The sequence below is a fragment of the Oncorhynchus mykiss genome, chromosome 12 (assembly GCF_057628025.1).
Source record: "Oncorhynchus mykiss isolate SJ-2025 chromosome 12, ASM5762802v1, whole genome shotgun sequence".
Classification (NCBI taxonomy): Eukaryota; Metazoa; Chordata; class Actinopteri; order Salmoniformes; family Salmonidae; genus Oncorhynchus; species Oncorhynchus mykiss.
The window spans coordinates 38,007,744-38,020,000 of NC_143033.1; the positions used below are offsets into that span (position 1 = coordinate 38,007,744).

At 44.3% G+C, this 12,257-nt stretch overlaps 1 protein-coding gene across 11 annotated transcripts in view; it reads left to right on the forward strand.

The window, feature by feature from the left end:
- The window catches only part of LOC110538892 (homeobox protein cut-like 1), a 256,649-nt gene that overhangs the window by 153,320 nt on the left and 91,072 nt on the right, over window positions 1–12,257 (forward strand). For all 11 annotated transcript variants that reach the window (XM_036937492.2, XM_036937496.2, XM_036937494.2 and 8 more), the window contains exons 4-5: window positions 3,846–3,924; window positions 7,600–7,737. In XM_036937492.2, coding sequence (XP_036793387.1) covers window positions 3,846–3,924; window positions 7,600–7,737 — 217 coding nt within the window. The remainder of the gene's footprint in view (window positions 1–3,845; window positions 3,925–7,599; window positions 7,738–12,257) is intronic.

A 12,257-nucleotide genomic window follows, 5' to 3' on the forward strand; every position in this document is an offset into this window, starting at 1 on the left:
GTTTGATCATTTTTGTTGATGAAATGATGAAATCAAACATATTCTCACCCATCTACACACAATAACCCATAATGACAGTGAAAACATGTTTTTAGAAATGTTTGCAAATCTATTGACAATGAAATACAGAATATCTCATTTACATAGGTATTCACACTCCTGAGTCAGTATTTTGTAGAAGCACTTTAGCAGCAATTAGGGTTGCACATTTTGGGGAATATTCAGAGGTGGAAACTTTCCGTGGGAATTAATGGGAATATATGGGAATTAATGGAAATATATGCAAATGTAATATTAATACCATTTCAATATAGATGTTTTTTGCATTGGATATATTTACCATATCATATGGAGACCAAAACATAAACCTTGTACCTTATCATAAGTAGACATAATTGCAAATGATTAAGTCCTTCAAATATAAATAAAAAAAACAATTTAGTTACGAATTGAACTTTAATTAAATGAGTTGACTCTTCACATGGGATGATTTCACTGAACAACAAAAGAAAGGGAATATTGAATGATCCCTAGTGATCCATCACATCTCCCAAAAATGTTTTCAACATATATCTGTAAATTGAAAGTCTAGAAACTAAAGCTTTGATTGTCTTCCTCTCAGGCGCCCATGTCTTTCCCCTGGACCTCCTCAATGTCCACCTCTTGAACATCTGACTGAGGCCTCATCTTCACTGTCACTCCTCCTTGTTGAGGATGGCTCGTTGTCAGGCTCAAAAAGCCTGAAATTTACCCGGATGGCCACCAATTTTTCAACCCTTGTATTGGTCAGCCTGTTGCGTGCTTTGGTGTGTGTGTTCCCAAACAAGGACCAGTTGCGCTCTGAGGCGGCTGATGTTGGTGGGATTTGGAGGATGATTGAGGCAACGGGAAAGAGCCTGAGATTCACGAAGTCCCTTCCACCAGGTGACTGATGAGATATGTTGGCACGACTGCCATATTGCATCTCCATCCCAAAGCCCTTGCTTGGAAGTGTACTTTGCCAGTCTGCCAATAACCTTGCCCTCATCCAGGCCAAGGTGGTAAGACACGGTAGTGATGACACCATAGTCCTTGTTGATCTCTGCACCAGACAGGATGCTCTTAAAAGCATACTTGGGGTCAAACTTGTATGCTGCAGCGTGTATGGGTTTCAGGCAGAAGTCTTCATGCTTTTTGATGTACTTTAGAACTGCAGTTTCCTCTGCTTGGAGCAACAGTGAAGTGGGCAGTATGGATTTATTCTCTTACATCTGCAAGCAGAGTCTGAACATCAGACAGGATGGCATTGTCTCCCTCAATCTGTGCAATGGCTACTGCTATAGGTTTCAGGAGTTTCAGGCTGCTTACCACTCTCTCCCTAAATACATCATCCAGGAGGATCCTCTTGATGGGGCTGTCCTCCAGGAGACTGTCAAACATCATGACAACACCTCCACAATGGGTGTTGCTGGGCAGCTTCAATGTGGTGCTCTTATTCTTCTCACTTTGCTTGGTGAGGTAGATTGCTGCTATAACTTGATGACCCTTCACATACCTAATCATTTCCTTGGCTCTCTTGTAGAGTGTATCCATTGTTTTCTGTGCCATGATGTCCTTGAGGAACAGATTCAATGCATGAGCAGCACAGCCAATGGGTGTGATGTGAGGGTAGGACTCCACCACTTTAGACCAAGCAGCCTTCATGTTCGCAGCATTGTCTGTCACCAGTGCAAATACCCTCTGTGGTCCAAGGTCATTGATGACTGCCTTCAGCTCATCTGCAATGTAGAGACCGGTGTGTCTGTTGTCCCTTGTGTCTGTGCTCCTGTAGAATTCTGGTTGAGGGGTAGAGAAGTAGTTAATTATTCCTTGCCCACGAACATTTGACCACCCATCAGAGATTATTGCAATACAGTCTGCTTTCTCTATGATTTGCTTGACCTGCACTTGAACTCTGCATCCAGCAAATTAGTAGATAAAGCATGTTTGGTTGGAAGGGTGTATGCTGGGCTTAAGAACATTCAGAAATCTTTTCCAACACACATTGCCTGTGAGCATCCGAGGTGAACCAGTTGCATACACAGCTCGAGCAAGACATTCATCAGCATTTCTCTGACTACGTTCCTCCGTTGAGTCAAAAAAACTTCTGATTCCAGGAAGACCATGAGCTGTTGCTTTCAATAAGGTTAATCATAATCACCTCTGACAAAAGTCCATCTACTTCTATTCGAAGTTGCTTATTGTGAGCGCTGAGGGAACTTTATGCACTTGGCCAGATGATTCTGCATCTTTGTTGCTTTCTTGACATATGATTTGGCACAGTATTTGCAAATGTACACAGTTTTTCCTACATTAGCTGCAGTGAAATGTCTCCACACGTCAGATAGTGCCTGTGGCATTTTCCTGTAAAGATTTTAGTAAATTAGTAAAATAAACAACAAATACAATCCCATGTACAGATGAATAGTTAAGCAGTTAGATTAAACAACTCCTTTGTAAGATAAATGTTTTAAAATGAAACATGTATTGAAACAGGTGAATTAACACTCCTCAGTAAGCAGGCTCAAGCAAGCTAAAACCTACAGGTTAGCAAAAACTAACTAGCAGAAATTGTTAACAAGTTAGAAACGATTTAAACACACTTTGCTGTAGGCTACTATTTACTAGTTAATATAAAATATATTCACCCCACCTAGCATTGTAATCAAAACTTACCAGAAAGCATGTAGTCCTTGGCTCAGACAGTGTAGTAGTGTGGGCTCAATAGCATCTCATTAGTGTACAAGATATTGAGAATCAGCTGTACATGTGATGGAAGAATGCACTGTGCATGCAGAGGGTTGCAATTCCATTGAATTGGGGATAGTTTAACCAAAATATGCCACAAGACCTAGAATTGCCTTATGTGTATACCACAAAAAAAATTCACTGTTATCAGCTAACTTTTTTGATGAATTTAAGCAAAATTCCCAGGCTTAACTTCCCATGGAAAGTTTCCGACTGTTTGCAACCCAAGCAGCAATTATAGCTGTGAGTCTTACCACACCTGGATTGTGCAATATTTGACCATTTATTATTTTCAAAATTCTTCAAGCTCTGTCAATTTGGGAGTTGATCATTGCTAGACAACCATTTTCAGGTCTTGCCATAGATATTCGAGTAGATTTAAGTCAAAACTGTAACTCGGCCACTCAGAACATTCACTGTCTTCTTGGTAAGCATCTCCAGTGTACACCTTCCTGTCTCCTCCCCTTCATCTACACTGATTTGAAGTGGATTTAGAAAGTGACATCAATAAGGGATCATTGCTTTAACCTGGATTCACCTAGTCAGTGTATGTCATGACAAGAGCATATGTTCTTAATGTTTTATATGCTCAGTGTATATTTGGGCTTGTGGTTGAGGTTATTGTCCTGCTAATAACTGAATTCATCTCCCAGTGTCTGGTAGAAAGCAGACTGAACCAGGTTTTCCTCTAGGATTCTGCCTGTGCTTTAGCTCCATTCCTTTTTTATCCTGAAAAACTCCTGTCCTTAATGGCATACTTCTGGATTTTGGATACCATTTATTATGTTCTGCGTGCAGTTTGAAGGAAGTTGCTAACTAGTGTTAGCGCAATGGCTGGAAGTCTATGGGTATCTGCTAGCATAACACGCTAGCAGATACCCTGAAACTCCGTCATTGTGCTAACGCTACTTAGCATTGGCTTGCGAAACTATCTCTTAACTTCCTTCTTACTGTACACAGAGACACAAACATTTGACTGATATGATTGTTGTCGTGTTCTCTGATAAAAGTTGGATCTCCTCTTGACCACTCTCGCCCATCTCTCTTTTCTTAAGCAATATATCCATCCTTCCTTTCAGATCGACGCGGTGAGTAAAAGAAGTAAGGAGTCAGAGGCTGCCTTCCTAAGCGTGTACAAGAGATTCATCGATGTCCCAGGTAAGTCTCAGCTCAACCGTGTGTGTGTGTGTGTGTGTGTGTGGAATAGAGATTTCACAGGGATTTCCACAGCAACCAAGGCACCCTAAACAATTCCGGCATGTTTATGAGACACACGTCTCTTGCGCCACACACACACACACACACACACACACACACAAACTTCTGATTACTTTTCCTGATGTTCCTGAGACGATGTGCCTCCAGGAGCTTGTGGGGAAAATGAAGGGATGGGAAGGACATGATGATTTCAACACACTGACAGACGCACAGTCACTATTAATACCAGTGTTGTTGTCCATGGAGATCTCCTGGACAGTGTTTTTTCCAACTAACTAAAGCACTGAGGGACTTCCTGGCTAGGCTGACTAATAGTGGGACAGTCAACAGGGGAGGGTGACTGGAGTATGTGTTAGTCTGTGACGGACTGGGATTTCTGAGCTGGCTCGTGTGTGTGGCTGTCTGGGAGGCTGTCTGGGAGCCTTGTCTGCCTGCAGTACATTTTCTCCTTGGTGAACCTTATGGAAACACATGCGAACACACACACACACAGGCCTGTAGGAGCAAGCCGGCCTGCTTGGGGAACCACTTAGTACATGCGTAAATTACTGCTGTTGTGGTTTGGACATCCCAGCCCTGCCTAGGATCTCTAAACCACACCACGCATTCACACACAGCTCAAAGCCTACCAAGACAGACAAGCAGCACCTAGAGACCTTTGCCTTGGCTCCCGTACATCAGTCCGTGTTCCAAGTGTGTGTGGGGGGGAAGTCCAGGAATGTCTGTGTATTATCAGTGTAATCTGGAGCCTGTTCATTCTTGTTCTCCACGTCTGTATGTCTGAGGATGAATGATCACTACTCCACTGATTATCACATAGGTGTGTGTGTGTGTGTGTGATCACACACACCTTAACGTCAGTGTGTATCCACCCCTGGGAGCTCTGCTGAACACACCAGGGAAAATACACACCCTCACACACACCCTACCTGACTCTCACCCTGATGACACTTGGCGGTAGAATGTCAAAGTTGACAGGTGTCTCCACCTACTGTCTTCCCTCTCTAGCCTTCTCATAAAGCCTTTGGAAATATTCACACTGTTCTCACAGACAGCCTAGTGTTCTGCAGCAGGCTGGAGTGGCTGCACTGAGCAGTTGGCACTCAGTCTCACTCCTTCTGCTCTGAGCACACACACACTCTCTCACTCACTCACACACACACACTCGCTCACTCATACACACACACTCTCTCACTCACTCACACACACACTCACTCGCTCTCATCACTCACACACACACACACGCACACACATAGAACCTCGCCCATCCAGACAGTGTTGGTGCTGCCACTGCCTGTCTAGTGAAGGGACAATCTCCCAGTTCTAAGTTCCAGGGAGGACAGGAAGAGAGATATTCCGACACACACTGTGGTCAGTCCGTCTGTGTTGGAGAGAGTAGCAATGGAGTGGTAGGCACTGGGACTAGGCCGACAGAGACGGGCTAGATGTGATACAGCCCTGTACTGTGACAGCACTCATCACCATAATGTTACATTATGGCCTCTCCTGTCACACTGTAGTTCACATTGACAGTCGTTTTTTAATCATAAGGGGTCATTCAAAGCACCCTTAACAAGAGAGGATATCATCATAGATAATATTGAAATGGAATTAAAAGATTAGTTCCCCATCCAACCCTTCAAGAATGTCGGTACTACTGTCATTTTTTATGACGAGAAGTCAAAGTGCATTTTCACAAACAAATAAGGATTGGTGTAGCAGGGGAACAGGTTGTCCATGGCCAGACCAGAGCTCTTGTTTCAGAGTCTTCGATGAACACTTTGTGTGATGACGCAGGGTGTTAGAACACCGCGCGCCGTTGTTGACATAACAGATCTTTTGATAATGCTGTTGTGTCCTCAGCGGCTTGGCTGGTACTCTAGACTGCTTCTCCCTCCAAGGACGTGGTGGAGATAACTTGGCCCTTGTTTCACGTAACAGAAGGACTATCTTAGTGGGGAGAGGAGTTTATCAGATTCACAAGGCACTGGTGTGTTTGACGTGGTGTGTGCGTCTTCCACAGCGCTTTCAGAAAGTATTCACACCCTGTGACTTTCCACAGTGTGTTGTGTTACAGCCTGAGATTTTTTTGGTCACTGCCGACACACAATACCCCATAATGTCAATGTGGAATTATGTCGGCCTGGAATATATGCTCTTATACTCTCCCTCTCGCTCTTCCTCCTTTTATCTCCCGTTGTTTACCCCTCTCTATCACTCTTTTCATATCCCTCCTCTTCCTCCCCCCTTTCCCTCTCTCTCCCTCCTTCTCTGCTCTCTCTCTCTCAGGGCCAGGGGGGCTAATGTAATCATATGATTACATAATTAACCCAGCTGTCTCATTAAAGAAAATCAACTGGAATTGGGGCATAATTAGTCATACGGCAATTAGTGGCCGCGTCGATGCCGGGCACTGATGAGGCCAGGACTGGCAGCGCCCAACGTGGTGGGGGGGGGGGGGGGGGGTTAGAACAACCTGCCAGTCTCCAAATGCCTCCCATCCCCATCCCCATCACCACAATTTCTGACCTTGATTCAAAAGAGGACCACAATCAGTTATTGACTTTTTCGAGTCATCAGCAATGTGTTTTACAGCTTTGATTTAATTCAGTTTATCAATATATACATTTATCAATCCACCGTTTCCACCACTGTGGGTTGTGCCATTGGCTGAGGACCTATCACAAATAGGCACTGTAGTCAAGAGTGTAGTTGTGCAATATATGTTCTGCAAGGGTGTACATTATTTTCATACAAGCCCGCTTTAGTCTGTTTACAGGAATGTATTGTTGTCCCATGGGTTTCTCTGCCCAAGCCCCAAAGATAAGAAAGTCATCATCATTGTCCTGAATCCTAGCTATCGCCCCTCTTCCTATCTCTATTTTCCTCTCTCATTCATTCTCCCTGCCTCTCCCTTTCTTGCCCTTTTTCTCTCCCTCTCTTCAGCTCCTTTGTCTGGGCTGTGTGTGTGTGTGTGTGTGTGTGTGTGTGTGTGTGTGTGTGTGTGTGTGTGTGTGTGTGTGTGTGTGTGTGTGTGTGTGTGTGTGTGTGTGTGTGTGTGTGTGTGTGTGTGTGTGCTGCAACCACAGCAGCGCTGTCTCAGCACTCCTGCTCTACTCTGTACGAATGGGGGCAGCTATACATAGCTCTGCTGCTCTGGCACACACACACACACACACACACACACACACACACAGGACTCATCATCAGTCAGCCTCATGTGACTCGCCCTGGCCACTGCCAGGGACACAAAACCCCACAATACACCTTATTGTTGCAGTGCCTGGATTGATGTTTGAATGGAGTGAGAGGTAGAGGTTAGAGACAGAGAGAGAGAGTGGTAGGGAGGGATGAATGGACGGGTGGGTCTTAGGATCTCCTCAATGAACCGATCTTCAGAACATGCTACACTAATACTAGTCATATATACACCAAGCTGTTCCACTTTGAAAGGCTGCCCTGGTGTCAGACATGCATGGTGGATGTGCATAGTCCAATCCTGTGTAGTCTAATGATTAGTAATGTGTATTGTTGATTTGTATAGTGATTAGTGATTTCTTGTGATTTGAGATGCATAATGAGTAGTAACATAAGTGTCCTCTCCCGTCCCATCAGACCCTGTGTCGGCCCTGGAGGCTACCCAGCAGCTACAGCTGAAGGTCCAGAGGATGCACGACATCGAGACGGAGAACCAGAAGCTCCGCGAGACGCTGGAGGGCTACACCCAGGAGATCGCCGAGGTCAAGAACCACGGTGAGACACACACTCTTATTTGGTTTTATTTTGGGTAGATCAGCTTTGATATTGCAGATTGTGGCTTCTATCAATGTAATTGTCTGAAACATTTCCAATCACCCATATCCATTTTATATATATATATATATATATATATTTTCTTTAATAATTATTATTATTAGGTATATTTTCCTTCACATACTCTTTGTACCTACAGTGCATTAGAAAAGTAATCAGACCCCTTGACTTTCTCCACATTTTGTTACGTTACAGCCTAATTTAACAATGGATTCAATTCATTGTTTTCCTCATCAATCTACACACAATACCCCATAATGACAAAGAGAAAACAGAAATACCTTATTTACATAAATATTCAGATCCTTTGCTATGAGACTCGAAATGTAGCTCAGGTGCATTCTGTTTCCATTGATCATCCTTGACAACATGATTGGAGTTCAGCTGTGGTAAATTCAATTGATTGGACATGATTTGGAAAGGCACACACCTGTCTATATAAGGTCCCATAGTCAGTGCATGTTAGAGCAAAAACCAAGCCATGAAGTCAAAGGAATTGTCCGTAGAGCTCCGAGACAGGATTGTGCCGAGGCACAGATCTGGGAAAGGGTACAAAACAACTTCTGCAGCATTGAATGTCCCCAAGAACACAGTGGACTTAATTTTTAAATGGAAGAAGTTTGGAACCAACAAGACTCTTCCTACAGCTGACTGCCCGGCCGAACTGAGGTCAGGGAGGTGACCAAAAACCCGATGGTCAGTCTGACAGAGCTCCAAAGTTCCTCTGTGGAGAAGGGAGAACCTTTCAGAAGGACAACCATCTCTGCAGCACTCCACCAATCAGGCCCTTATGATAGAGTGGCCAGATGGAAGCCACTCCTCAGTAAAAGGCACATGACAGCCTGCTTGGAGTTCGCCAAAAGGCACCTAAAGGACTCTCAGACAATGAGAAACAAGATTCTCTGCTCTGATGAAACCAAGATTGAACTCTTTGGCCTGAATGCCAATTATCACGTTTGGAGGAAACCTGTTACCATCACTACGGTGAAGCATGGTGGTGGCAGCATCGTGCTGTGGGGATGTTTTCCAGCGGAAGGGACTGGGAGACTAGTCAGGAGCAAGGAAAAGATGAACGACGCAAAGTACAGAAAGATCCTTGATGAAAACCTGCTCCAGTGAGCTCAGGACCTCAGACTGGAGCGAAAGTTCACCTTCCAACAGGACAACGGCCAAGACTCAACCAAGACAACGCAGGAGTGGCTTCGGGACAAGTCTCTGAATTTCCTTTAGTGGCCCAGCCAGAGCCCAGAGAGACCTGAAAATTGCTGTGCAGACACGGTCCCCATCCAACCTGACAACGTATAGAGGATCTACAGAGAAGAATGGAAGAAACTCCCCAAATACAGGTGTGTTAAGCTTGTAGTGTCATACCCAAGAAGTCTCAAGGCTGTAATCGCTGACAAAGGTGCTTCAACAAAGTACTGAGTAAGAGGTCTGAATACGTATTTAAATATTAAATTTTATTTTATTTTATATATACACATTTTGCACAAAAAAAAAGTAAAACCTGTTTTTGCATTGACATTATTGAGTATTGTGTGTAGATTGTTTTTTTTTTTTAAATCAATTTTAGAATAAGGCTGTAACGTAACACAATGTGGACAAATTCGTGGGGTCTGAATTCTTTCATAATGCACTGTATACTGGACGAGAGTGATCAACTGGGTTTGAACCGGTGGGCCACAAAAAATGGTTGGCTTGCTGAGCTAAAGCCATAGGCACTGGGTTGTAGAGGTTATACGCAGTCTGTGGTTGTCAAGCCGGTTGGATATATTGCCAAATTCTCTAAAACGACGTTGGGGGGCGGCTTATGGTAGAGTAGTGAACAGTCAATTCTCTTGCAACAGCTCTGGTGGACATTCCTGCAGTCAGCATGCCAATTGCACGCTCCCTCAAAACTTTGAGATGTCTGTGGCATTGTTGTGACAGAACTGCACATTTTAAAGTGCCCTTTTATTGTCCACTGCACAAGATGCATCTGTGTAATGGTCATGCTGTTTAATCAGCTTCATGATATGCCACACCTTGTCAGGTGGATCGATTATCTTGGCAAAGGAGAAATGCTCACTAAAAGAGAAGTACGTTTGAGCGAAATCAGCTTTTTGTGCGTATGTGACATTTCTGGGATCTTTTATTTCAGCTCATGAAACATGGGAACACTTTACATGTTGTGTTAATATTTTTGTTCAGTATAGATCCTTTTTAATAATGGCTCACCTCCCCCATAGCCCCTTTTATGACAGTAGCCCCTGGGCAGGCTTTTCAGGTGAAGCCCCATTGTATAGGCCTTTAAAGCCTTCGCTGATTTTTGTCTCCTTTTCAGAATAGCATGTGAAAGAAGAGGGGAGGTGGGTAGGGGGGGGGTGGCTGCCCTCTCTGTCTTTGGAATTCCCCTCCCACCAAGAGCTAATTGACCCAGCTCAATAGCGGCAATGTTTTATTTTGCCATTGATTTTCTTTTTTCTCTCCTGTGCTCCGGTTAAGCTGCGGATCTCCCACCTCAGTGGTGGTGGAGTGGAGAATCACCCCCTCTCTCATTCTCTCTCTTTTTTTCCATCCCTCTCTTCTTTCCTCTCTCTCTCCCTCTCTCGCGCGCGCATCCTGGCCCAGCCGAGGCCATTGATCCCCTGCAACCTAAATGTTTAAAGTTCAATTTAACAGTTAAGGGGGAAAAGGGCTCAGAGGGGACTCATCGCCATTGATTATGTGTCAGGGCTGAAACGTCGGAGTTTAAATCACCGCAGAGGAGGAGGAGAGCGAGAGGGAGAGAGACAGAGCACCAGCGAGTGAGCTAGAGAAAAAAAAGGAAGACAAGACAAGTACGAAGTGGGAGGGAAACTGAGAGCTCTCAGTCAGTAATACACTGTGATCTCGTGATCTATTAGCAAGCGCAAGGGCTTTGCCTATACACACTCTGCACATAGTGGAATAGACCCCCCCCCCCCCCCGTCCTTCTCCTACTTGGAGGATCCCTCAGATGCTCTCAGTGCTACTGACAATCCAGACCGAGCACATCAGGATGATTATGGCTTGGTACTTAATATCATGTTGGCACTGGTTTATCTCTTACCTGTTATCCTATCACTTACTGACTTTTTGAGTTCTCTCTCTCTCTCTCTCTCTCTTTCTCTCTGTCTCTCTCAATTCAATTCAAGGGGTTTTATTGGCATGGGAAACGTATGTTAACATTGCAAAAGCAAGTGCGGTAGATAATATACAAAAGTGAAGTAAACAATCAAAATGAACGGTAAACATTACACATACAGAAGTTTCAAAACAATAAAGACATTACAAATGTCATATTCTATATATATACAGTGTTGTAACAATGTACAAATGGTTAAAGTACACAAGGGAAAATAAATAAGCATAAATATGGGTTGTATTTACAATGGTGTTTGTTCTTCACTGGTTGCCCTTTTCTTGTGGAAACAGGTCACAAATCTTGCTGCTGTGATGGCACACTGTGGAATTTTACCCAGTAGATATGGTTTAAGTTTATCAAAATTGGATTTGTTTTCGAATTCTTTGTAGATCTGTGTAATCTGAGGGAAATATGTCTCTCTAATATGGTCATACATTAGGCAGGAGGTTAGGAAGTGCAGCTCAGTTTCCACCTAATTTTGTGGGCAGTGTGCACATAGCCTGTCTTCTCTTGAGAGCCATGTCTGCCTACGGCGTCCAAGCTTTCCTTAAGTTTGGGTCAGTCACAGTGGTCAGGTATTCTGCCACTGTGTACTCTCTGTTTAGGGCCAAATAGCATTCTAGTTTGCTCTGTTTTTTTGTTAATTCTTTCCAATGTGTCAAGTAATTATCTTTTTGTTTTCTCATGATTTGGTTGGATCTAATTGTGCTGCTCTCCTGGGGCTCTGTGGGGTGTGTTTGTGTTTGTGAACAGAGCCCCAGGACCAGCTTGCTTAGGGGACTCCAGGTTCATCTCTCTGTAGGTGATGGCTTTGTTATGGAAGGTTTGGAAATAGCTTCCTTTTAGGTGGTTGAATTTAAGGTCTCTTTTCTCTCTCTCTCTCTCTGTCTCTCTCTCTCTCTCTCTCTGTCTCTCTCTCTGTCTCTCTCTCTGTCTCTCTCTCTCTGTCTCGCTCTGTGTCTCGCTCTGTGTCTCTCTGTTTCTGTCTCTGTCTCTCTCGGTCTCTCTGTCTCTCTCTCGGTCTCTCTGTCTGTCTGTCGGTCTCTCTCTCTCTCTGTCTCGGTCTCTCTCTGTCTCGGTCTCTCTCTCTCGGTCTCTCTCTCTCGGTCTCTCTCTCTCTCTCTCTCGGTCTCTCTCTCTCTCTCTCTCTCTCTCTCGGTCTCTCTCTCTCTCTCTCTCGGTCTCTCTCTCTCTCTCTCGGTCTCTCTCTCTCTCGGTCTCTCTCTCTCTCGGTCTCTCTCTCTCTCGGTCGCTCGGTCTCTCTCTCTCTCTCGGTCTCTCTCTCTCTCTCTCGGTCTCTCTCTCTCTCTCTCGG